Here is a 26624-nt window from a genome sequence, read left to right as displayed (position 1 = left end):
AAGGCCGACTGACGCTCCGGTTCGAAGATGTGACTACGGGACAGAGGTTCAGGGCCGAAGGGGTAGAGGAAGACCTAGGAAAACTTTGGAAGAGACTCTAAGAAAAGGCTTAGAGTACTTGGATCTAACGGAGGACATGACACAAAACCGAGTGCAATGGCGTTCTAAGATTCATATAGCCGACCCCACTTAGTGGGAAAAGGCTTTGTTGTTGTTGTTGTTGTTGTTGTTAAATTTCCTCATCTAAACAGTGTAAGGGTAAATCAGAACTATGCATTTCTCCATCTCCTCGCTCTCTGTTTAATTTATCTTTAAAACAAACAATAAAGTTATCAAAGCAAAGCAACCCCAATTATTCAACAATCTGATCTCAAACTAAATCACATAACATAAACTAATGCTATTCTGTGGTACATTATTACAATACAAATCAGTCGAGAGGAAAAACAATGAAACTAATTTTAAACAAGGGACTATTTCTTTTAATCCATATATTCCCCATCTTAACTGGCCATTCAAATTATACCAACATAAGTGGCTACAAGATGTATGAATCTGGTAGAAAAGTAGTATACTGATGACTGGACCAGTCGATCAGTCAAGATAAGCGATTCATTCACTCGTATGAAGGAGAAAGGCATTCATCAACCATATCAACGAGGCCCGGGTTCTCCAACGCTGCAGCCACCCGTTCCTTATCATTCAGTTGCTTATTAACTGCACACGTAAGAAAAGTAAAATCACGAATGCTAGACAAGAATTATCAAAAAAATTATTAAGATGCCTTTACCATGTTATTCGGAAGACTACTTCATCTAGGTTTCTTTTAAACAGATGTCAGTAACCATTGCAATGTAAGCTTGGTGTAGATGGAATGTGTTGCTATAAGATAAATTGTGAATTGGTTTGAGAATCATATCAACGAATCATGAGAAATTCCACAGCCCAACCATGTGTCACAAAAACCCAGAGAGAGAAAGAGAGAGCAAGAGAGAGTACCGGCAGCTTCGGTTGCATGAGATCCCGGTGCCACCCTAATATCCACCTAACCACAATGAAAAGATTAAAAAATTAGCAGGCTTACAAAGGCTGAGACTTAATCAGTACAATAGAGAAGAAACAAAAGGACCATCATGAATCATAGGTTGACAATACTGAGCTATTCCAATTTGGAGTAATATGGGGCGTCCAATAATTTTTTCTAAACAGCGTCACAAGAGTGTTCAAATGGTCAAATAGTTCACAACAATACTTGAAATTTGGAGGCATAGTTAACTACTTGTTTCCGATCAAAATTTATTTTCTACACTTATGTCAGGTGGTTGCTGTAAAATATTTCTTGAGTATGTGTTTGTGTGCCTACATGTTTATGCATTTATTCTTGGATTGTACACCAAGCGTGGACATATCAGAAGATGCCCTTAAACACTCATTCTCTTTAACAAACAGCACAAAATGATGCTTTCACAAAATTGAAACTTCAGAATGCCTTTTAGCATTTTATCAGAAAAAGTAAATAGATAAGTGGACACAAAAAGACCCGCAAAAGGCAGACTCTAATTGTTACTGATTTTCAACCAAATTTGAGAGCCTACCTATATAGTTATTCCAACTTCCAGGCATCAATCAAAAGCATACTATCGTGACCAAATACAGAGTCTATCTCCACTACGTGTTGCGACCTATGAGGTAAGCTAAACATCAAGATATTAAATCAACCAAATAACAACATAGGAAAGGTTCATCATATTATCACACTGTTGTAGAGAAACACATCTTGAGCAATGTCTTCCCCGCTTCCACTCTTATTCACCCAACATAAGAAATGGTGCATGACTCTTTTGTATGTATATCATAGTATTATAATGCACAATAATATGACTCTCCAAACAAACCCCTCTCCATTTTTCTACCCAAATCTCATAAATTAAACAGACAGTTACATTTTACATTCATCTCAACAGCTTAAAAAACAGTACTATTATACGGGCAGAAATTCAATTTGATGGAGTCCTGGTATTCACTCCCAATTTAACCTATATTACATGGTAATAGAGAATAATGTGAATCCAATTCAACAAGAAGATAAAGATCGTACCTTGTAACGAGAAGGCAAGCTCCTTAAGAGTTTAACACGTAAGCAAAGACCAATAACTGTTGCCATACTACAATGTTCCACGGTAGGAGTAAACGTGACCCTGAAGAAAACAATCATCATTTAGCCAACAGGGTTCAAAACATAGCCAGAATTAGGCAAAAGCCTATTTAAAATGAGCATAAAAAGGTCTGTCTACCTGACGTAGCCACAGCCATCATCGACTTCAATTGCATCTTCGGTTATTACTTTGAGCTCCTCCAAAGAATAAGGGTGTTCCGGGTCCTTTATATCTCTAATATGATTTAAGAATTGTTAAGGACGACTAAATTCATCGCGGCATACAAGACAAAACATAAAACTACTTTCGAAACTGATTAAAGTACAGCAATTAAGTTAATCAATGGATTAATATTCGTTCATAGAAAACAAAAAATTCTTCTCGGCATACACATAGATGCTTCATATACACTTACAGTAAAATGCATAAATACAAGTATTTACAGAAAGGATATCAAAAATCTCTTGCTGGTCAATGGCTTCAACGGCATATTCATCAGCAGCAGCACTTGGAACGCTACGAACCCGACGCTTTTTCTTTTCGTAGATGACCGGGTTCGCATTTATTAACTCAGACACCATTTTTTCCTTAAGCAAAAATAACAGTAAACAAAATTAGAAACAAAAAGCACACCAACGTCAACGTGTGAAAAGACATGGATGTGAAACAGCTAAAACCTTTGTTTTCCGTTACAGACACTGTTGAAACATTAAACAGTCGAAATTGTTTGTTAAATATATACATAGGTGTCTCTGTGTGTGTGTTGATACAGACATTCATACGAGGTTTAGCAGAGATTAAGTTTGCTGATAATTTAACCAGAAATTAATATGAGAAGGAAAACCGAGAGAGAACTCCAACCTCTTTCGCTTTACGTCGCTTTCGTCAGGCTGTCAAAATTGCGGATTTTGATGGTTTGAAGAGCGACGGAGGGAGAGGCTGTGAGCGGATAAGGGCTGAGAGAGGAGGAGGTTGGTGGAGGGGGGGAGGGGGGAGGGGGAACCTTTATTTTGGGCTGGCGGTGGTGTCGGAGGAGGGAGGAGCGAGGAGGGAGATAGAAAACCTGATCGAGGGATCGGGTGTTGGATGGTGCACCGTATTCCCTTCCCAACATCATCTATTTAAATTATATTTTATAAAGAGAAATCCTGGAATACTCTCTTAAAAGTGGGATTCTCTATGAACTTTTTGCCATCTCATATTTTTGAAACAAATTCATGCCAAAATATTCTAAAGCATTGTGCAAAACATATGAGATGGTGAAGAGTCCATGAAGAGTCTCACCTTAAGAGAATCTCCTTAGCATTTTTCTTTTATAAAGCATATGATTTGGTTGATAATGATTAGATTATTACTTAGGGTGAACTGCCAATTTAGTTTTTGAATTATCACCTAAGTAAAAATTAGGTCTCTAAACTATTTTTTTAGAAAAATCAGTCATTGAATTATAAAAATCTGCCAATTATATATTCGAATCTAATATATTCAATTCTCCGTCCATTTATGTCACATTACTTGCATGTGATACACATTGGAAGGTAGATTGGTAATTTTACATAAAGAAATAGTGTATGGAGTTAACTTTAAAGTGTAAATTAGACGTTAGATTCACAACCTATATGAAATGTTAAGGGCTATTATAGGCGAGACAAGAACGGAAATACACTATAAAGTGTGTCAAGTTGTAACAACTAGTCCCAAAATTTACGGAACAAAAGGGCAATGTTGTAATTTCATGTTGGTTAAGGAATTCTTTGGTTTAAAACATTGTTTTGGGTCTTAATAGGTGTGCCCATGAGGGGCCAACCTTTGGTTTGTGTCCCCCGAGGCCCAAGGCTCTCTCTCTCACAGTTCTTTCTTCTCCCTCACTCTCCCTTATCTCTCCCTCTCTTGCACAGACTCTCCCCTCCCATTTTCCCGGCAACACCCACACACCCATCTACCTTAACAAAGACGATAGCAGCAACACTCACCACCATCCTTCTTTCCCTGCAAATTCCAGGGAGTTAGGATTGAGGGAGGATCACCTTAACCTCCCCATGGTTACCGTTACTGTATAGCTTCCTTCTCCGGTGAGTTTCCTTCTTTCCAACGTGAGGTAAGCATCGAGAAATCTCTACCTCTCCATTTTTATGTCACATGGCATCAAAGGAGGTGTGATGAGTGTTGTTGTACACAGAAACAAGATGGGGAAGCACTCCCCAATTTATGGTAAGGATGCCGACTGTTGCAAGCACTTTTCTGACCGAATCGGACCACGACTTGACCTGTTTTTTAGTATAAAATTACTCCCATCTCTTTGAGCTTCAATTCCATGTATATTTTGTTGTATGTTGGTGGTGTTCCGAGCTCCGTCAGAGCTAGAAAAGTTCTTGGCCGTGTTCTAGGCTTCTTCTTCTTGAGGTTCGGCGACCCACCTAACAAACCGGTGGCCTTTTAAGGCCCAACCCTAAAACCCTCTAAACCCAACCCAATTAGCCTTTAACCCAAAACCCTTTTAGTTTAGGCCTTTGGGTCGTATAGGACTCGGGCCTTATGCCCGTTAACCTTTTTATTTTATTTTCTAAAACCCAAAGGCATTGGGCGAAGCTTTTAAGCCAAGCCCCTTATATAGAACCCAGGGCCCTCGGCCTGTTTAACCCTAAGCCCAATACCCTTTAACCCATTAGACCCAAACCCTTTAGGCCCAACCCGGTTGACCCAGATGGAATATTCCGTCAGGGAATATTCTCTGGAATATACTTTGTGTTGACTTTTTTTGAAATTTACACGGGACCCTTCTTAGGGTAATTCGAAGTCCTGAAACCGTTTTTGACGTCTGTTTTCCCAAATTCAATAGTTTTGATAGAGTTTTATTAATTGTACCCTTTATGTGCATAGGTGCATATATTGTGGCGATTCCGTCTTCGCTAGTTTTGCGTGGCTCTTCTGCGGCAGAGTATCAATGAGTGGACCCATTCAAAAATGCATGTTTTAATATTAGAAATGCATACAAGAAAAGCATGATTTAATGACTACGTTTTATGAAACGTTGTACAAGATATTATGCTTACTGAGAATATTTTGGAATACCATATTTTATCAAACTCATGTTCTTTGTGGTATAGATGATGGATGACTTTATAATGCTTATGAACATGCTTTTACACACTTCTTTATAGTATAGATGATGGATGACTTTATACTATGAAGATGTTTTTGAGATATGTATACCTATGTTTGGAAAGACTATGTTCAATGGTTTTGTGCGTATCTAGTGGTTATTGTTCTGCCTACGGGCGAGGGAGAAATAAGGCTGAGGGAGATATATGGTTGGCAGGAGGTATATGTTAATGGCTTCGGGCCGAGAGATATTGATACTGATACCACTAACTAGCACACTATATACGAGATATGTTTCATGAAAGATTTTATGGCATGCTAGGGTTTTCAGAAAACCTATTACATATTATGCTATTGTTTTCATTAAACTTTGGGGGTTAGTATGTTGATAATTGTTTCAATATTATATATATATATATATATATATATATATATATATATCAACTTGGTCCACTCATGTTTGTTTTGCGCCCCCTTCGGCATCGGCATCTTCGAGTCCTCTCGGTGTAGGACCCACTCCTTCGCTCATTCAATTTTATATTATTTCTTTTTAGTGTTCTAATTAGTTGTATGCTCTGAACAAGTTCCTAAGTTGCATATTCATTATATTTAAATTTATAAGTCTTATTTCTTCATAGTTCTCATGCATCCTAATATGGCTTCGTCACCTTCGGGTGTCGGCCAGCACGTGCCTACCCTGATGTTTGGGAGAATATCAGGGTCGGGTGTGTCACAAGTGACTTAAGTTGACAAAATAAAAAGGATAAAATAGCTTTGAATATAATATTAGGGATGAAATTAGCAATTTTAACTAATTTAGGGACTTATTTTACTGAAAAAATAATTCAGGAACCTAATTTTCACTGAGGTGATAGTTCAGGGGCTAAATCGACACTTCACCCTATTACTTAATTATTTGATTAATGTGCTTATATTTCTATTAGTGACACATCATATAGTTAACAATTGTGATTTAGAAAATGGTATTCCTAACATTTTCCTTTTTTAAGCCTAACAAGATTGTTGGAAAAAAAAAAACATCTAACAAGACTTTAGGGCCTGTTTGGTATCTAACTTAAGAACAGAATTTAAACTTTTGATTTCTTTCTAAAAACACATGTTTTGATTTAAAAATTTTAAATTCAAAACCTTGTTTGGCATGCAACTTCTCAAAACTAATCCAAAACAGAAAAAATAAATGCCTAGGCCAGACCAATTTCTCGACCACCGCATCCCTCCCCTCCCTGGTGACCCATTTTACTATTTACCAACTCCTTCCTCCAAACTCACGCTGACAAACCAAGGTTGGTCAAGTTGGTGATCTCAAATCTGAGATCCAACGACCTCCAAAACCAATGACTATTTGTTGCCGTCGATTTATCTCGGTCAGAGGAAGAAGGATAGAGGTGGTGGCTATGGTGAATGCAAGTGGGAAGAGATTGAAGAGGCAACACAGAAGAGAGATGAGGAGAGAGACTGGAGTGAGTGATAGAGAGAGATGGCAGTGAGTGGCATAGAGAGAGAGAGGAAGAGAGAGGAGGGAGTAAGTGATAGAGAGAGACAAACAAAAGTGAGTGGTGAATCCCAAAAAATAAAATGTTTAAAACACACTTTTTGCGTTTTCAACAAATAGGCTTTGTGTTCAAATATTTTTGAGTTGTGGTTTTGAGAATTGTTTTGAAATCAAATACCAAATAAAAGACTTAAATTTGTGACTCAAAACTTGTTTTTGAGTTGAAAACATTGGATCCAAATCAAATACCAAACGGATCTTAGATTTCTTTTGTGTTTTGTTTTGTAAAAAACATAGGATTATGAGTCTTTGCATTTAGATCTAGAGTGAGAAACTCATGCCATAAAGAATTAGGCAAGCAGCAAGTTAAACTACAAGTCAAAATTCAGACTGTGACTATTGCAGCCCACCTTTTCTCCTGCTCAGAGCAATTAGAAGGAGCCTCTAATTAGACCTATAAACCGGTCGGGTTTATTGGGTTTGGGTCGGATTCAACCCGACCCGTTAAGTTAACGGGTCATCCGAACTCAACTCGTTAAGCTAATGGATCACCCGAACCCGACCCATTTCACCCGTTAACAACTATTATTATTATTATTATTATTATTATTATTTTGCATAGAGTTTATATTTTGTTGTTAAGACTTTACTGAAATTACTAAAACATCATCAACTAACGGGTGTTAACGGGTTGACCCAAAGTGACCCGTTATTTAACGGGTTGTTAATGGGTTCACCCATTAACTACCCGACCCGTTAAGCATCCACACAAATGCTAATATTAACGGGTCGGGTCGGGTCATGCTAACGGGTCGGGTCCAAAATACCAGGTCTACCTCTAATCAAAGGGTGAGAAAGTTTATTAGCTTGGCACTGAATATTGCTGAAGGAATATCCTAGGCAATAGTTATGGTTCTTCAATAACCGTTCCTATTAGAAAAACATTCTTGATTCTTACTTTAAAGAGCCCCCATCTCAAGCAAAGAATCATTCTCGAACTACAAAAAATCACACATTGAGTAACTTAGCTTCGACTCAAATATTAGTCGACCCAACTTAGTTCCGACCTTAACTGAAACGGTATTTTGGGCCTTGTCTTCATCCTTGGCCTTTTATGGCTCCACAATATTTTACACCACAACCTTGGGCTTTGTTTCACCTTGGCCTGTAATATTTTCGTTTAACCCAACAATTACTGTCATATTATGTGCTACATCAGTTCGTATCCGAATGCATATTAACTGCATGCTCTCTTTATTGGTTAGGCACGGAATTAGAATCCACATTTCCATCTTGTTCTGAAGAAATGCATATGGAGTTGCAATTTCTTCATGATTTCTTGGTTACAAATGCACTCATGCTTTTCACATGAAGAGATAATGATAAGTTAGCTCCTAACTACTCAACTCAACTCAACAGCGGTACTTATATACTTTCAGCTCTTCCACTTGGACTTGAGAGTTGAGTTGAGATCACAATGTACAAGAGTAAGCTGCAGGAGGTCTGCCATGGGAAGCAATGGGGGTTGCCAACATACACGGCCATGAAAGACGGACCGGATCACAACCCTTGCTTCAGGGCCTCTGTTTCGGTCAATGGCTTCTCCTTCGATTCCCCGGTTGCTTGCAAATCGTCCAAACAAGCCCAAAACCAAGCTGCCATGCTCGCTTTCTTTCACTTCACCTCTCCACCTTCTTCTAACCTTTCTTCTGGCGCTGGTATGTACATGTCAAACCGTGATTTAACTTGCGTTGTATTTAATGTATAAATTAATTAGTCTCCAAAATGTATAATTTTGCGTTGCCACCACATACAAACATATTTCCAGTAAAATTATGTAAAGAATAGCATGCATAGTATGTAATCCTACCTAAAGGAAACCAATCTACAATATTAAAGATGAGGAAAAAGGAAACAATTTTGTAGAAATCAAGTTAAGAAAACACTAGGGATCCGCTGTCATCTTGACAATCCTATAAAATTCTCCCAATTACTTATGACCTACATGCATATTTCGAAGGTTATGTTTTCCTAATATACGCCGTCTGTGGTATTCAGATCAAATCTAAACATGTATGACTCATTAAGCTTTGTGAAACCTTTTGAAAAACCATACCACCCTTAGGATATGACATTCATCCTAAGTGAACTTGCACATATTAATCACAAGAAGCCTTCGTAAATTTCAAAGACCGACCTTCAACCAAAATTGTATCAAATTACTTTTCTAAACATCCTAATGGTAGCGAATCATCAAGATAATTAGATTGTATAAACCGGTGATTAATAATTCGAAAACCTACATGCATATAATCATAAGCAAATTGAAAAGATACTACATATTCTTGCTAAGACTCGTGGCCTCACCCTAGCAAAAAGAGAATTAATTACGCATATTCATAATAAAAATCATATAGTTCTTTATTGAAATAATAAAAGATTGAAAACACATTGAATGAAAAAGTTTGAAAATCTCTACACTTGGCCAATTTCCTCTCTCAAACAATGCACGGAGAAGAAGTATTCTCTAACTAGGGCCGGCCAAGCTCTTTTTAACCTAGTAAAAATTAAATCCTCCTAATAAAAAGTCTTCCAATCCAACTAGGAAACTAAATACTAAAATAAAATAGGAAATATAACCCTAAATTAAATGGTAGAATTCGCCTAAAATCTGCATAGCCACGTTTTGGACCCCTAAACTGCTCCAAAATCGGCCCAATATAGCTGGATATAAGCTTTGAAATATTCTGAACACTTCTCCAGAAGGCTACGAACTCATCAGATTTAGAGGTCATCTTGGGCTCCAAAAACGCAAGTTAAGCCTAAAAATGTCATTTTCCAGCACTGCACATTGCTCTTTTATTCCATCGCCAGAAAATAACCGCTTGATAGAAAAATTCCAAATTTTGACACGAACACACCAAGAGACACATGAACGCCCTCCAATTTGAATCACTTCAAAATTCGTCCGTTTGATCATGTTTTCCTCTAGAGGAAGTCGAATGTCCTATATTGAAAATATAAAACAAAGTATCAAAATTCTACCAAAATAATTCCCGAAAACATACTAACAATAGGGTGAAATATATAATATGAAATGGACTCATCAAGGACTAATAACGAGTCCCAGTTTCTTGGTAGCCGGGTGACCAAGAGACTATTTTGCAAAGGAAAACTAATGAAAAGGGCTTGAAAACTTTGAGTTTTAACGATAAGGACAAAATAAAGGTAAAAGTGAATAGTACCAAGTTTGACTTTTTAGTGTAAAAATGTAGTTTTTCGTTAAAGTGAACAGTATCGTGGGCTTTTCGTTAAAACTTCTTTTTCGCAATACTGCTCTGCAGAATACATGCACTGTAAACCTGTAAATCATCTACTAAACGATGAAAAGTGATCTCTTTATTATTACTTTGAGTACATAACAGTAGACAATCAAGCACATTTCAACTTGGCAAACTTAATCTAACTTAAATGGAACTAACGTTTCATATACATTTCCAATTCACAGCTGATCCAGAGGTGTACAACACTTTGAAGGAGGCAGAGCGCGCAGCTGCAAACACTGTTTTGATGTCACTGTCAGAAGACAGCTCCCGAATTAATGCAAGTTCTCGAAACTAGTTGCTGTCATTTCTTCTCTCAATTTCCAGTGGTTGCAGACATGAATAATATAAGTTTTCTTACTTTCCTTGTACAGGATGAGATGGGACATTACAAGAATCTTTTGCAGGAGTTAGCTCGGGAAGAAGGCTTTTGCATGCCGACATATAAAACTGTGAAATCCGGTGCATCTCATATGCCAACATTCTCTTCCACTGTGGAGGTAGAAGGTGAGCAGTTCTGCGGGAAAACAGGGAAATCCAAGAAACAGGCGGAGCTGAGTGCTGCTAAGGTTGCCTATATTTCGTTAAAAAAGCGTAAGTTAAAGTACTTCTTTCTTTTCTGATGATAGCTTTCGGTTGTTTCATTTTGGTGGCAGAAGCAAGGTTCTTATGGTTTTCATTTAGCATGAGCATGCACTACAAACAGAAAAATCGTATATATTCTTCTGCTGCATATGAATTTTTTTTTCTTTCATACTTACCTGGCAAGGCAGGGTATAATGATGTCAAATTATTCACAGTGACAGACATCAGGTGCATAAATGATTTATCTGGCACTCCACATGGTTTTTGACTCGTTACTAGGACTTAGTTGACTTGCCAGTGTCTGATTTTAATCATCTGGATTTAGGGAAACAATGTGTTACGTTTACAACATTTCGCTTCACAATGTTACGTAGAATTTAAATTTTTGTATCCAACTTCGGAGTCGTGTTTGCTTCAGTGCTTGTGCTTATTTTCATATGACAGAAAGTCAATGATGTTGTACATTGAGAAGCTAGGTTAATTTCTGTTAGGTGGATTGAGTCGGAGTACTAAGCTGAGTTCCCCCCATGTATTAGAAAGTGCCATCAAAACCACTCAAAGCTCAGACTTGACCATTGCTGTTGAGCCACTTGAGAATCTCATACACGAACATCAATCGGTTTTATCTCCAGCTATCAAGTATGAGGACCGTGCTAACGAAACTAAAGGTGACATCTTCATCTAATACCTTGCATCTTTCTACCAGTTTTTGTGCAATTGGCTTTCAAATTGTTTTACCATTTTTCTATGAACGCATTGCTATCAAGGTTCAAGAGTCAGTCTCATCAGAAAATTCATCATCTCATGCAGAAGTGCTAATGGATAACATGAACAAAACCGGACAGTCTTCCTCATGTTCTGAATCGATATTCCCTTCAACTGAAGAAAGCGGTCCCTCTCAAACATTTAAAAAACTGAAACCTCCTGCTGATGTTTCAATTTCCGATACAAATGGATGGAAAGGTGGTGGACTGAAGAGTTACTTGCTGTGCCACAGGGTTAGAGTTTACAACCAATTTCCAGATATTTCACTCCCTAATCACATAACGGTGCTGCCCATTAGTGATGACAAGTGGGTTCCCTTCATCCTGGAGTTCCCAAATGAAGAAAGCAATTGAGTTGTGGAGACGGTTCTAACTTTTACCAGAAATGGTCTTCTACACGACAGACTTAGTTTTATGTTTAATTCTACACGGATACTAGAATAAATTTTATGTTTAATTCTCAAAACTGATGGCAAGTAGCCTTTTCTCGTGCTCATCCCCGTTTGCATCAGTCTGATAACCATATGAGTTATAATAAATTGCATTCCTTTTGCTCACTGATTAGCAGCTTCGGTAATACTGTATCTGGTAACAAGGAAATGATCAATTCTTCCTGAAAAGAGAGAGTTTTGTTCGGATGAAGTTCATATTTATACCAGTCAATTTCCGGTACTCGTTTCTGCAAGGAATGAATGCTTTTATGATAGGAGTACATAAACACATCGATCATAATTGTTCAATCGTGAAATGAAATATAGAAAACTGTAAATTTCAATTACAATGGATTGTAAGTAAACCAATTGGGCATATATAGCCCTCCAAATTGTTAAGCCATTTTATTCAATTCATGCATTTAGTATATGCATTTTATTCAACGGTTAGAACGGCTTCTATACACAAGACGCTGTTACAGATTTAGAGTTCTTCGCGTTTGAATTCCCGAACGAAAGTGATTGCGTGTTTGACATAAAACCCAAGTACCAGAATAAATAAAAATGCCAGACCCAAGTTTACCAATTTCCTTGGCTGCTGCTTCAGCTCCATGATCAAGCCTTGAAGCACCTGCTTATAGTTATAACCTTGTGCTCTATAGCACCTATCAACACCCCCAGCGGTGTTCTCGTGCCCGAATATTGCCCTTTTATACTCCTCCTTTGTCGAATCCTCCTCAACCTTTTTCGCCCGATTATCTTCAAGTTTTTTAGCAGCAGCATTGCTAGCCTCTGCTAACGCATGGCTATCAGTACTCTTCTTCACCGTACTTGGATGATGAATTGGTTCCTTCTCTTTCTCCGGTGCCCGCGGAGGCACCTCAGGCACGTAATGTGATCCACCATCGCTTTTCTTGTTCTGTTCTTGATTAGCATCAGTCCTCTGTTGAGGCTGTGGCAGATCACTTGTGCTTATGGGCTTTTGAGGCTTAGGCGCTTCTGTGGTGGGTGCGGGCTTTTGAGGCTTAGGTGTTGCTGTGGTGGGTGACTTGGGAGCTTCTTTGGGTGGCTTGGGAGCTTCCACAGCTGGTGGCTTGGGAGCTTCTTTGGGTGGCTTTGGAGCTCCCGTGGCGGGTGGCCTAGGAGCTTCTGTGGTGGTGGGTGGCTTTTGTGGTTTGGCCCTCGATTCAACTACTGCGGGAGCAATAGTCTTTGGAAGCTTAACGTAGAGAATGCCGTTCTCAAATCTAGCAGTGATGTCGTTGGTATCGCAGTTGAAGGGAATGGGGAATTCCATTCGGAAACGCTGCCATTTGTTGTCATGACCAAGTGCGCGTTCACCAAACACCCTTATGTTGCGAGACGACGTTACTTGAATCCTCAGATTCTCCTTTCTAAATCCTGCACAATGAATCAATCAAAGCCTCCTCAAACAACACTCGTCCATTCATCATTTTTAAAGACCATGAAAAACAAAGATAAATAAACAAAAGTTCACATCACATGCTTAATTTCGATAATTGTTAATTAACATTCTCCAACACGCCCCATCAAGGTGTTGTACTAGACTAGTTCCCGCATCAGGACGGGCTAAAACAAAAACCAATGAATTGAATAAACAGAATGAATTTTACTTATTAAGTAGAGAGATTTATGGATACATTGACAAATTAAGAAATGATAAAAGATATTAGAGATTATAATGCAACAGCATTATCCAACGTCCTGGTCACCACATAAGTTAACATATATATACATATATAGACGCATTATGAGGAAGGGGGATTGGCAAGCAAGCAAGCAACAAACCGTGCAGATAAACGAGGAGAGTGTCACAAGCTTCCTCTCTTTCCCATTCAGCTGACGGTTCAATGTCTTCATAAACACGATTAATGTTTGCAGAAAGCGGCTTTCCCTCCATCGATGTATGTAAATCAGACTAGACTCTGCCTCTCTTGTTAATTAACTTGTATGAGATAGCAGATAGAAGATAGATTTGTATTTGAATGTAGTGGTGTGCAAAATGTAAGGAATGGTTGGTTGGGTTTTATAGTTATACACATGATGATGATATTGGCATGTATGAATGGTTTAATCGGTTGGATTTAAGTTATTCCTTTTTTGTTGCTGTTGTTGTTGTTGTTGGGGTTCTTTGTTTAACAAGTTCAAGTATATGCTTGGTTTAATTGGTTGGGGCAAGATAGAATTGGTGACAAACTTGACTTGATGCATGGCAAAAGTGAAGGTTCCTTCCTTGTCTCTTAAGATGAGCATCCTTCCTTCCTTGGACACAGCCCAGGCTTTTCTTGTAGCTTGCTGCTTGTTACAAAATATCTCGTCTCCTTCAAATTTCGTAATTAGTTTAAAAACAATGAACTCTCTACAATAACTTTTGATGAATATTTTCTCTTCCCTCTAATACCTTCATTAATTTTTAAAAGTGCACACAAAATTTCTCTCTTTTAAGTACAATGTGACCGCTAACATGTACCACCACAAGCAAGATCAAAAACTGGCCCTTAGCCTAAACCCCCATCACTTCATAGAGAATGAAATTAACTTGACTTTTCAATAATAAATGAGTAGGAGTTCCTCCACCATTCACTACGAAGTCGATTTACGAAACTTCGTGCACTAAAGCAATTTCTAAAGATTATTTTTATAAAAAATCAATAAAACATGAGATGCTTTAGTTATCAAACTGTATAAAAACAAATGGACATAAACTCATTCAAAAGTCAGAACGTTGATCTATTTCCTACTGTTAATGTGATAAATTTATTGTTTGTATTAGACCTTTCTAAAAGAAATGTTAAATTATAAGTGTCAAATTACAGTTCATGGTTGATGTGATAATCTGAAGTTTTATGTTAAATTTTGTACTTCTCCAACCGAAATGTTAAATATTATTTTTATTATTTAAATAGTTTTTTTATAATTTTTTTTGAGAAAATTTAAATAGAGTTTTAAATGGTTGTAATTATTAAAAAATGTTGAAACAAATTTTTTTTTGCTTGAAATGTTAGTGGAAAAAGGGATCTACCATTAAAATGAATTAAAAATAAATTTGATATTGATATCAAATTTGACTCAAAATCAGAAACTCTTCAAATCTAGTCAGCAAGTAACATTTTGGTTGGAATGACTTTTGATGTTAAATATACACAATGACATTCCACTTAGGATTTTGACATATCAAAGAGATGCTCTTATAATAATAGGAAGGATAATGCTAAAGGCACAAAATTGCAAACCAAATGATATGTTATTAATAAGAAATAAACAAGTTAATTTACGCTTAATTAATAATATAATAATTTATATCTAGATTTGTTTTGCAAATTTAATTTAAAAAATTTGGTAGCAACAGAGCGTGTGATATTGGGAATCGCTTTGGCGGGGTAACAGAGCCTGTGAGAGATTTATGCGTCTCTCCTGCCTTCACTCACACTCAATTCAGGAAGAAGGCAAGTCGAGGACCTGTGCCCGCAGCGTTAGTATGACAGTGGACACCAATTTCGCATCCTCGTTGTTTGAGAATCTAAAGCTGGAACATCCATGGCTTCCTCCAACTAATTGGGAATCGATCCCTTCCGAAAGCGGCAATTCCCACCTTCTAAACCCCAACTCCTCTTCCTCTCAGTCCCTCGACCATGCCTCCGCCGTCTCCGTAAGTCCCATCTTCTCTCAACTTAGGGTTTCTTCAATCTCAGTTTTCCAAAGTTTCTGGATTTTCAGTCAGAATCTTGTTTGGTTTGAGGGAAAATTGAACTTCTGTATTTTGTAGATGTCCTTTAAAAGTTAAAAGAAAAAAAAATAATTAAGAATTTGAACCATTTGGGTACAGGAGGCAAGTTTGGTGAGGTTGGCGATGAATGCACTTGGAGGAGTCGAATCAGCCCTTGTTAGTATCCAGAAGCTTTCTGCTGCATTTCGCTCCGACCCGGCTGATCGGAGCTTCCATCAGATTCCAAGCCTGTGGAATAGGTCTTCAAGCACCCATGCTCTGGGAAGCATTCTCCAACCCATTGGCTGCTCAGGTTTGCTAGTCTTTCTCCTCCGAAAATTTGTGGACTTCTTTACGAATTTGAATGTGGAAAGTCAAGATCATCTTGCTGGTGAGGCTCAAGTGAAGCAATGCCCTCCTTTTAGTCTTGTTAATCATGCTTTTGCCGTTGCCGTGGGAAAGGTTGTGGAAGGGTACATGCGTGCACTGGATACCTTGCATGCATCAGTGGGTTTGAGGCGCTCTTCGCGTTCGTCTTCTGTAGTGGGATGTATGAACAGTGTAGTGTATTCTGATCTAACTATGTTGGAGTTGTATTTGCACACGAAAGAATTGAGGACTCAGATCGAATCCCTTACAAACTTATGTAACGTGTATCAGTTCTCTAGTTGCTTCTCAGTATCTTCTTTGGAAGAATTGGTTACAAAAGCAAAATCTGAATTTTCTAAGTTCTACAGAGGAGGGCATTTGCTCACATATCTGTATACCCAATTACAGGTTAGCTTACTTTTCTTTCCCGACTGTGAAACCTTGTTTAGTATGCTATGCTCTTCATTGACATATTTATTCAGTTTAAAATTTTAACTTCTGGTTTTGCTAGTGGACACTTCATTGACATATATATTTATTTTATTAGGTTTCTGATCCTGCTCATCGTCCTCTACTCAAATTTATTTTCCTTCGTACATTTGAACCATATTGTGGGTTTATTAGATCATGGATTTTCAAAGCTGAGATCAGTGACCCTTACAAGGAGTTTGTGGTAGAATATGTTGACAGTATGTCTCCAAATCAATGCGGTAAAGCCGGAAACCCGATTGACTTCCCATTGGCAACTATTAGGGTAAGGCTATTACTTTTGCTATTGGAGCTGGAGTTAGGTTATGTTTTTGATGAATTCATCATTCTCTTCTTCACATGAGTTCTCACAGTTGGTGTTTGCACCTCAGGAACGAGATGGTGTTGCTGTTCCTTATTTTTTGAAGGACTTCTTGATTCCACTAGTTCGAGCTGGTCAGCAACTGCAAGTTCTAGTGAAATTGCTTGAATTGTGTACTTTTGTTGCCACCAAAGACCACACTTATGAGGGGTTTCTTCCCTGCTGGAGTGGGTTTTCGGGCAATAGTCCATGTTATTCATCTCCATTGACTTTCAGCAAAGAAAATATTGAGGCCATGATACTTTCAAGGGACACTTACTACAAAAAGATGCAAGAAAAACTAAAGAATCTTTCAGCGAAATTTGAATTCAGATATCAACAGGTTATTGACTGTGATAATTTAGTTTCTTTAGATAGAAACCATGTTTCTCCTATGAAATTAGAAATGGAATAGCATTATAACTCTAATTAGTTTTTTTTTAATATTTTTGTCTTTGTTTTTTTAGTTTGCAGCATGCAATGCAATTAGCATTTTATTCAGTTTCCGGTCAATGTTTAATTGTTTATGTAGGATGTCTTTGCATTCCTAGGCTTATAAAAATTATAAACTGTCTGTATGATTTGCGAGTACTCTGATAGTTTCTTACCCTTGAATTTTTCACTCCAAAACACGTCATGTCATTTTCTTATAGTCGTAGGTTGAATTAACACTTTCCAGATGTAACTACAAGACGTTCCTCTGGTATGTTCTAAAATGGTATATATTGCTGGTTGGAAGCAATCTCTGATGGTGTGACGTTGAAACTCTGCTTATGATGAGCACATTGGGTTTTAGCACGTAGTGCAAGTTTAAGTTGATATCACTAGGTCCTTTGCCATAAAACTGTTCTTATATTGATAGGTCTTTTGACATGCCATGATTACCTCCAGGCAGCCCATATTTGGAAAGTAAATTATGCCATGGATTATAATTTATAGGTGCCTCTCTCGTATCTACTTCTCTACTCTCTTGAAGGATTAAGGGTCTTGTATGAGAGGAAACATGGGTTTCATGTCTGCCTTCTTTCATAAAATTTCTCCGCAGTGTTGTTATCTGGTTTTCTTATAACTTGATTCATTTTCTTTACGCAGGTAGTTCCACAAGGCAGAGTTCTCTTGGATAATAATGGAAGGAGTTCCACCATCCCAGTTCTGTTCACATTGGATGACAAAGTTGATAGTTTTATTGCTTCTCCAACAGATGATGAAAGGGAGTCACATGTGTAATCTCTCTCTCTCTCTCTCTCTCACTCCCCTATCGCCTTTTCTGTTTGTGGAATGTCTATGTATTTTTATTTTGTGCATGGGAATGCATGCATGTCTATGCTTTTTGGATGACTGTTGCGCTTCTGCATGTGTGGTTTTCTTACCATGTTAGGATTGGGAGAGGCTGGTGAATACATTTGCTCCTTTTTCGTGTTTCTAGTTCTTTCTTTCTTTCTTTCCAAATGTTATTGTAGCTTCATAAATGGTTGGACTTCTCTAATTCTCAGGGCAGTTCTTGATTTGGATTTTGATGAATTAAGTGCAAGGGATGGTCTATCTGATCTGGTGGATACATACGAGTCATCTGAGTGTTCAACCTCCAGTTATTCTGAAGAGCAAGATGTGTTGGAGCAGAATATTGAGCTTCCCAATAATATCAATGAGCTGGAACAAAAATATGTATCTGCTTTAAGCTTTTCAATGAGTAGTCCTGTTGATAATTTGCAAAATCCTCGTGTATGTGAAGATTCATGCCATATCATAACTGACCCGAATAGATTTTGTGAAGAAAGAGATTCCCCTGTACATTCTCATCATGAAGGAATGTTTACAAGCCAGATATCTGTGCCCGTCAAACCAAAGGAGTCAAACTGGTCTTGTATGTCTAGCGCTCAGTTGGTTGATTGTATATCTGCTAAGGATTGGCCAGAAAGTAGTTCATTTGAGAGTTATTCTGTCATTGATAAAGAGTACAGTGATGGTCCAAGGTCACATCCAATGGGTTCTGCCTCAAAGGTGAATGAGAGAATCATAGGGGCCTTAAAGGAAGGTACATTTAAAAAAGGAATTGAGACTCATGCTTTAATTGAAGAAGCCTCTGGCAAGAATCAATCTCGAAACGCTACATATACTTCTTCAGATTTATTGACGTTACAACGTTGGAAGGTTAACTCCCATAACAATTTTCTCAGCATGAACCCAATGTTGATAAAAACTAACTTAATTCATCTGATAACCAAGCCAGGACAGAGGCACATAACAGACTTGGGGGACTATTTGCCTTACTTTGACTTTTCTTTCATAAAGGACCCTTTTAAGGTGTATCTGGAAAAGCCGCCTGCAGGGCTCTCAGACTCCAGTGCCTCAGCAAGCAGTGTCAGGAGGGATCACCTTGGCAAACAAGGTTATGGTGGACAGAATGTCTTGATTGATAAAGCCAAAGTGTCTGTTTTTCTTCCAATTTCAGACACAAAGGACCACAACCAAGCAGACGCAAATTTAACAAATGTTTCTGGTGGTAGTTGTTGGGAGAGTTTGCTTGGTAGATTTAGTGACACTGTCGTTAATAGAGTTGAAGATCACAGACAATGCAAGCCAGAGAATTTTGAGATACCACTTGATTTTATTATTCACAAATGCCTTCTTCAGGAAATCATGCTTCAGTATCCTTTTTTCTGTGCATTACATAGAAGGAAAGTTTATCAGTAGACCTCTTATTTTCTTCTTTCTTGTAAATGCTTTGGTTGAGCACATTCTGGACTGCATAGAAAGTTTTACAACCATCAGTTTGTGCGTTCGATTGTTTCTAGCTATCCAAAGTTTGCGAGTCTTGTATATCCCTTATTTGTTTTTTGTCCTACTCAAAGTACTTCTGTTGGAAGAGAGATGGTATCCTTAAACATACTAGATATAAGTATGTCAGCAAGCTAACTATTAAGTTGCTTGAAGAAGGGTTTGATTTGCAAGAACATTTACTGGCTCTGCGGCGCTACCACTTTATGGAACTAGCGGACTGGGCTGATTTGTTTATTATGTCCCTGTGGCATCATGTAATAATCACTACTGTCATTACACAATACTAGTATCTGAGTTATCATGGTACCATCCTGACTCTTTTTCAAATTTTTTTCCTGGAAATTATAGAAATGGTGCGTTACAGAGGCAGATCATAGACTTTCAGAAATTCAAGGTTTACTTGAGTCATCAGTTCAGAGGTCATCATGTGAACGTGACCTTCATAAGGACAGGTTATTTGTGTACATGAAGGGACATGATGCAATGACTCTTTCTGCATCTGCTAGTGGTACATTACTCCCACATGTTTCATCAGCTATTGGAACATTACTTGATTATTGTTCAAATTAATTTATTGTCCACCAGAAAAAGGCATATGGTGCCTCCCCTCTTGTCCTTCGTTTCAGATTAGATTAAGCTTGGAACTTGAAACATATATTTCTAACTTTTCACTTGTCAATTCTTCTGTTATCTCTCTCTCTTTACCCCCACAACCCTCTAATACTGTATCTCGTCAATGATGCAGGAGTCCATTCCTTCAACTTTCTTGGTTTGGGTTATCAAGTGGATTGGCCCATAAGTATTGTTTTGAGTCCTGGTGCATTGAATATATATGCTGAGATATTCAGTTTTCTGATGCAAGTGAAGCTTGCTATATTCTCATTGACTGATGTATGGCGCCCATTAAAGGTAGGGATTCTTTGGCTGGCTAAAAGCTTATTGTAGATGTTCATCCTCCCCTACTCTTAAATCTCCCTTTTTTAGCCAGAGCTATGAAGCTCTAAATTTCAGAAGGGGGATGGATAATATTTGTCTATACTTGTCTTATAGATGTTGGTAACATAGCATTTTTTTTCCTTCGTTTCCGTGTGATTTGATGCCTCCTATTGAGTTTTGGTTGTTGTACTTTACCAGCTGATCATTCTTCTGAATCTTAAGCATTAAAAAAGTAAAACATAGTAAACTGGAAGCAGAACTAACTACTATCGGTTTGTGATAGGGAATTTTTTGGGGCTGATTTGCCTTCTCATTTTTTAACCATGAATTTCTGAGACATAAGTGTTCTCTGACAGTTGTAAATAATTAAGTTTTGAATCGATACATGAGTTTTGTTTTCACTACACCTTTTTTCACAGTTTCTGACTGCATAATGCTTGTTTTGATGTTCTTGATTTTATTAACTTTTCTGTTTCTTCTTAAACTGCGTGGTAATTCATGGTAATCTTTTTTGGTGCATAAGTTACGTGGACTTACATTTGGTCATGGAAATGCATGGTAGTTCAAGTGATCCTATTTCTTGGTATCTGCAGGATTTGGTACATTCAATTAGTCAGAATAATCACTCTGAACAATACAAAACAGGAGCGGGCCATTTTAATGCATTAGTGAAGATGAGGTACATGGAGCAGTTGTGATTGTCATATTATGAGAAAGTTTATTTCTTGTTTTATTGATATTTTTTGGGTTTTCTTTTCTGTTCAAAGGAGTAATTGATCTCAGAGAAGGAATCGATTTACATTAATTGGTTGGGTTAGTATGTGGGTACTCTAGTAAGGCTTACGTTGATTTAGAATTGACTTATATAGTGTTAAACATGCTTAGAGAGTTTATTTCATTTGAATTTGCATCTTGTTCCTCCCTTCTATTTGGGATGAATATCTTCATAAGCATGAATTGTTGGCCACATTGAGGAAGAATACCCCCTGCCCAAGTATTGGTGTTGACACTTGTAAAAAAGGATACTTCGGCCAAAAATGTCAGAGCTATCGACCAACATTTTCATCCCTGCGGAATGGTTCAGTTAATAAGCTGTGTTGTCATCGTAGGGGAGTCCTGGGATTGAATCTTGAGTTCACCAAGTTTGGGGGCCTTATAGGATGGAAAGTGCTGCTCTCATTCTATATTTGTAGGACTACTGGCCTCCATAAGAGGGGGAATAACAGGAGGAAACAAGAGAAAGGAATAGGCAAGAGGTGTGACAGGTGAAGGGTTCAAGTCTGACTAATTGAAAGATGTGTTTAATGAGATGTGTAGGACAGAAATCCTTTTAAACTGCCCTATTCCTCAAATGTTTGGAGATGTGTTTCAATCGATTTCTTTTACCTGTAGCAAGATTGAAGAAATTTGATTGTAGGATTTCTGTGAGATGTTGGGTAGAGTGGTCATAATGACTCTAAACTTTTTAAGAATATTCTTATTGTCTATATGTTAGGTAGTCTTACTTCTACCAGGGTTAACTTTAACCTAGGGTAAAAACTAAAGAAGGGCGAAATGGGTGACCATTTTCTCAAACAATCTAACTTCCTCAGAGGAATTTTAAATTTGATCAAGAACTAGCTTTAAGAATTCAAATTGAAAGTATATTAATTGTCTCTCTGATCTATATGCCTAGGCACCAGGTCAATCATTTTGTATCTACACTACAGCAGTATGTGGAGTCACAGCTATCACATGTATCATGGTGCAGGTTTCTATACTCACTTAAGCATGAGGTTTGAAGCTTCCTATTTTGTTCTTAAAAGTTTTCATACAATTTACCTTTGAAAATTGACTTTGATATTTGGGGAAGGTTAACATATAGGACATAAATCTTTGTACATCAACTTTGCGGTTGAAGTTTCATTCTCTCTCCATGTTTATGTTCTATAAGATGTCCATGTAATGGCTAGTGCACGTTACATTTGATGGTGATGAGAGATATCTATGTTATTTGAATTCATGACGCATGAAAGGACCATAAAAATCTTTGCTAAACTAATTTTGATATAAAAATAAAATTATTGATTCCAGTTCCCGAAGTGGTTTGATGAAATCATCTAAAGCCTGCCCTGTGTGATGGATAACAAAGTTTCCTACTTTTGTTTCCCCCGCCATGAAGGCAATTAAAAACTGCGCATTTTATGATTTCCAATGCCTTTGGAATATGTTCCTTCTTTGCTGCTAGGTCCCACGCTAGAAAGATAAAAAAAATACGATAAATCTTCAAACGCATAGATTGTTTTGAGCGTCTCAATTGTTGATGTGAAACTCTGGAGATCCTCTGACATGAGGTTGGTAATTGTTTGTAATGGAAATTTGTTTTATAAAGGGTGTTATTGGAACTAAAAAACAATTCATTGATTGAACTCTACTAGGAAAAAAAAAGGGAAAGAAAAATCAAAATTCAAATTTGGGTAGATTGCTCTATGTTAGATTGAACTATTTATTGTCGAGTAAATTGTAAAGTTATTTAATTTTAGCAGTATCTCTTGAAAAATAAATTGCCACACGTAGACATCTACGATTCATATCATGTCTCTTTATGCCATATAATTCAATTGCTTCTGGTATGCCTTTTCTTCTAGAATATTTTATGACGACGATCTTAAAAATTGACATCTGGTTACTGTAGGTCAAAGATATGATGGATCTTCAGTCTGCACATATGGCATATTTAACAGATTCGCTTGACATGTAAGTTCATTGGTCATTGCGTAAATTATTCTTACCATTGTTACATGTATGCCCTGTATTTCTAAATTTCCATGCTTTGTGATTGTATCAATAAAAGCATTTTATTCACTTTTAGTAAGTGAGAAAAAAAGATTGCACCAAGTGTGTCTTGGTGTCTGCTGAAAGATTTCTGAATCAATGCACAAGAAACTAAACTGAAGGGTTTAGCTGCTAAATTGGGTTGTCAACTGTGAAGTTGGCTTATGAAATTTTGGGTTCTTCCACCTGGTGGAAATCGAGGTTTGAATTTGTGGGACTGGGATCTGATTGTGGAAAAGAGGTAGGCCCACATTAAGAGATCATTTCATAAGGTGGAAAACTGTTTCTTGTCCCCAGCAAAAGGGTGGTTAGGGATAAGCAATTTGAATTTTGAACAAAGGGAATTCTGCCCTCCTTGTGGAATGGTTTGACATTTCTATGTTTCTCGATAATGTTCCTTTGATTGTCAATTAACCATGAATCTTACCTTTGCAGATGTTTCCTATCTGATGAAACACGACCTATAGCTCGCATCATTGAAAGCATTCTGCAGTGTGCTCTTGACTTCAGGTCTTGTCTGACTGGGGGAATGTGGGATGTTGGAACAGGTGAAGGGAATAGAACTGCAAGGCTTTCTGGAATGAATATATCCCAGGTGATGATCACATTTGTAAAGTTGAAAATAACCGTGGACATGAAATTTAAGGTGACATAAAATTATAAACAATTTCATTTTAGTTGAACTAGCAATGCCATTTATATAGTAGGGGACAGCAACTATGATCATTAGGCGAAAGTGCAAGAAAAATGTTGCTAGCTTGGTATTGCGATCTTTGGGTGCTTAAAATGCAAAGCATACTATGTTTTCAGGAACACCCAAGTCATCAAGGAAATGGGGTTTGTTTTCGTACATGCATTCATGTGTCATGGCATCCTAAACAACTCTCTGTTGCTTCGGGTGCTTAAGTAGATGGTCATGCACATTTGTGATGAGACATTATAGAGGATTTGTGCAGTTGAATATTAAAATGAAAATCGGTGAGCTGAAATATCATGTTCAAAACACGAACGAACCTGTTGATGACATGCATGTGTACCTGTTTTGCAGGTGGTTGCTATAAAACAAACCTTTGACAAGAACATGAAAGAACTGCACCTCTGTTACCTAAAGTCACCGAAACATGGGGAGTTTGGACTTTCTCATTTTTGGGAATACCTCAACTACAACAAGTATTACTCAGACGTTGGTAATGAAATGGCCTTCTATGCTTTCGCAATCTAAAGATCCGTGACATGAATTTGGACATTCCGACAATACGTGAAGCAGCCCCATTGGTTACAATGATTGAAGAGTGTAATTTCTCAAAGATTCACGGTAGATGATGTCTCCAACTGATTTGTGTCAAATTTTTCAGAAATCCTGAGGCCTTGAGGTAGCAGATTCTTATTTGTTGAGTGTTATTTGGCGAACGTTAACAAAATTTACTTATTGGTTTTTGGAGAGTGAAGGATAGTTACTACTTCTTGTGGGACGTTAAGAGCTGCATATAGAGAGATGATGATAGCCGTTGTATATTACATTCTACATACCCAAGGAAATGCTATGAAGTTACTTTTATACGTCTCTTCATTTGAGTGGTAAACTTGTAAATAAGTCACTACCCCAAGCATGGCCGGCCTCCCCTTTCTAGTTTGGTTAATTGCTCGTTTTAATTTAGTTGTCATACAACTAAACTAAATATGCCTTGCGGACTAGAACTCGTTTAGGTCCCGAAACCCGAAACTAACTTAAAAGGCAAATACGAACCTTTCTTATGATTGATTAATTAATTAATTAATTCTTGATTATGCTCAATTAAACTATTTAGTTGCTTATCAATGTCATTTATATTTCTTTACATTATCCTTATTCGATGTACAATCCATTAAATTTCAATTAGCGAGGCAGTGGTCAATTGTTAATTTTAATGAATTGAAACCACATTTCATTACCAATGTACGACCTTGTCCTCTAATCCAATACTCTTGATCATATTGTTTAACTGAAGTACGACCTTGTCCTCGAAGAAGTGAAAGATTTTACCGCAAGTTCACGTCTCACTCTGCTTTGCAGTATAAATGGATGTTCCACTCAAGGCCTTGGAAATATCAAAGACGGGTTCCACCCAATTCACCAAAGGATTGCTGGTTTCCATGCTTCTCAATGCGGCTTTTGTACTCCTGGCATGTGTGTTTCATCCTTTGGAGCTCTTTTCAATGCTGAAAAGACGAATAGACCTGATCCCCCTCCTGGGTTCTCCAAGCTTTCTGTTTCCGAAGCTGAAAAGTCTATTGCAGGTAACCTCTGTCGATGTACGGGGTATCGACCAATTGCTGATGCCTGCAAGAGTTTCGCAGCTGATGTTGATATGGAGGGTTTGGGGTTCAACTCCTTTTGGAAAAAGGGAGATAGTAAGGAAGTAAAAGTAAAGAGTTTGCCTCCATATAACCGTAATGGAGACATATGTACATTTCCGGACTTCTAAAAGAAAGAAATTCGTTCTTCCATGCCCTTGGATCCTAAGAGATATGGTTGGTACAATCCTGTTAGAGTTGAGGAGCTTCAAAACTTATTGAAAGATAATGATTTTGATAGTGCAAACGAGATGAAATTAGTTGTTGGAAACACAGGGACGGGCTATTACAAGGAACTAAAGCGCTATGACAGATAACATTGATCTCAGATGTGTTCCTGAATTATCAATGATTAAGATCGATCCTACGGGGGCTGAGTTCGGAGCAATTGTAACAATCTCTAAAGTTATTGAGTCTTTGAGAAAGAATGACAACGGTGGATCTCCATCAAGAGGTGGTGATGTGTTAAAAAATATTGCCATTCATATGGAGAAAATTGCTTCCGGGTTCATCAGAAATACAGCTAGTATAGGAGGCAATTTGGTGATGGCACAGAGAAAATGTTTTCCTTCAGATATTGCTACAATACTTCTTGCTGTGGATTCAGAGGTAGATATAATGAATGGTGCTAGATCTGAGACGATTATGTTGGAGGATTTTCTGAAAAGGCCTCCACTGGATCCGAAAAGTGTACTTAAGTGTTAAAATCCCAAACTGGGAAGCAATTAGAAAAGGTTCTCGAGAAACCAACACCATGTTGCTTTTTGAAACCTATCGAGCTGCACCAAGACCCCTAGGAAGCGCATTGGCTTATTTGAATGCTGCCTTCCTAGCTGAAGTATCGTTTTGGAAGGTTTCCCATAGATGAGCCGAAATGGAGACATCCCAATTGGTGTTTTGTAGGTTGTACGATACGCCAACAATGCATCATTCAAACGCAAGCTCCAATCTTTCTGAGTT

The 26624-nt window shown here is 37.7% G+C and overlaps 4 protein-coding genes and 1 pseudogene across 9 annotated transcripts; 3 read left to right on the top strand and 2 right to left on the bottom strand.

Moving 5' to 3' along the window:
- Positions 1–365: 365 nt before the first annotated feature.
- On the bottom strand, positions 366–3266 carry LOC103448237 (protein AE7-like). Of its 2 annotated transcripts, XM_029088724.2 has the most exons (7): positions 3018–3266; positions 2611–2743; positions 2295–2400; positions 2099–2198; positions 1000–1045; positions 791–882; positions 366–717 (listed from the first exon to the last, which is right to left on the bottom strand). In XM_029088724.2, exons 2-6 carry the CDS (start codon positions 2735–2737, stop codon positions 827–829), a joined length of 435 nt encoding a protein of 144 aa, XP_028944557.1. In that variant the 5' UTR covers positions 2738–2743; positions 3018–3266; the 3' UTR covers positions 366–717; positions 791–826. The 2 variants fall into 2 exon arrangements, with proteins under 2 accessions (XP_028944557.1, XP_008385712.1); XM_008387490.4 differs by lacking the exon at positions 791–882.
- Positions 3267–3957: 691 nt separating this feature from the next.
- Positions 3958–12000, top strand: LOC103448242 (double-stranded RNA-binding protein 1-like). Of its 5 annotated transcripts, none has more exons than XM_070807981.1 (6): positions 3958–4228; positions 8211–8489; positions 10280–10374; positions 10469–10688; positions 11171–11347; positions 11490–12000. In XM_070807981.1, the coding sequence occupies exons 2-6, from the start codon at positions 8249–8251 to the stop codon at positions 11795–11797; spliced, it is 1041 nt and encodes a 346-aa protein (XP_070664082.1). In that variant the 5' UTR covers positions 3958–4228; positions 8211–8248; the 3' UTR covers positions 11798–12000. The 5 variants fall into 5 exon arrangements, with proteins under 5 accessions (XP_070664082.1, XP_008385715.2, XP_028944553.1 ...); XM_008387493.3 differs by having other exon boundaries at positions 8191–8489; positions 11216–11347; XM_029088720.2 differs by having other exon boundaries at positions 8191–8489.
- Positions 12001–12228: 228 nt separating this feature from the next.
- Positions 12229–14027, bottom strand: LOC103448236 (inactive protein RESTRICTED TEV MOVEMENT 2-like). The gene is made up of 2 exons (XM_008387489.4): positions 13684–14027; positions 12229–13275 (listed from the first exon to the last, which is right to left on the bottom strand). Exons 1-2 carry the CDS (start codon positions 13793–13795, stop codon positions 12359–12361), a joined length of 1029 nt encoding a protein of 342 aa, XP_008385711.2. The 5' UTR covers positions 13796–14027; the 3' UTR covers positions 12229–12358.
- A 1184-nt stretch (positions 14028–15211) lies between these two features.
- Positions 15212–24890, top strand: LOC103448235 (uncharacterized). Its single transcript, XM_008387487.4, has 14 exons — positions 15212–15544; positions 15722–16378; positions 16518–16724; positions 16831–17142; positions 17892–18022; positions 18293–19447; positions 19693–19834; positions 19929–20088; positions 20326–20489; positions 21110–21195; positions 22192–22291; positions 23191–23252; positions 23766–23925; positions 24379–24890. Exons 1-14 carry the CDS (start codon positions 15299–15301, stop codon positions 24550–24552), a joined length of 3756 nt encoding a protein of 1251 aa, XP_008385709.2. The 5' UTR covers positions 15212–15298; the 3' UTR covers positions 24553–24890.
- LOC114819754 (indole-3-acetaldehyde oxidase-like) lies at positions 24564–26496 on the top strand (annotated as a pseudogene).
- The last annotated feature ends 128 nt before the right edge of the window (positions 26497–26624 follow it).

This window comes from Malus domestica, chromosome 11 (assembly GCF_042453785.1).
Source record: "Malus domestica chromosome 11, GDT2T_hap1".
Taxonomy (NCBI): Eukaryota; Viridiplantae; Streptophyta; class Magnoliopsida; order Rosales; family Rosaceae; genus Malus; species Malus domestica.
This window is presented reverse-complemented; position numbering and strand designations above follow the sequence as displayed.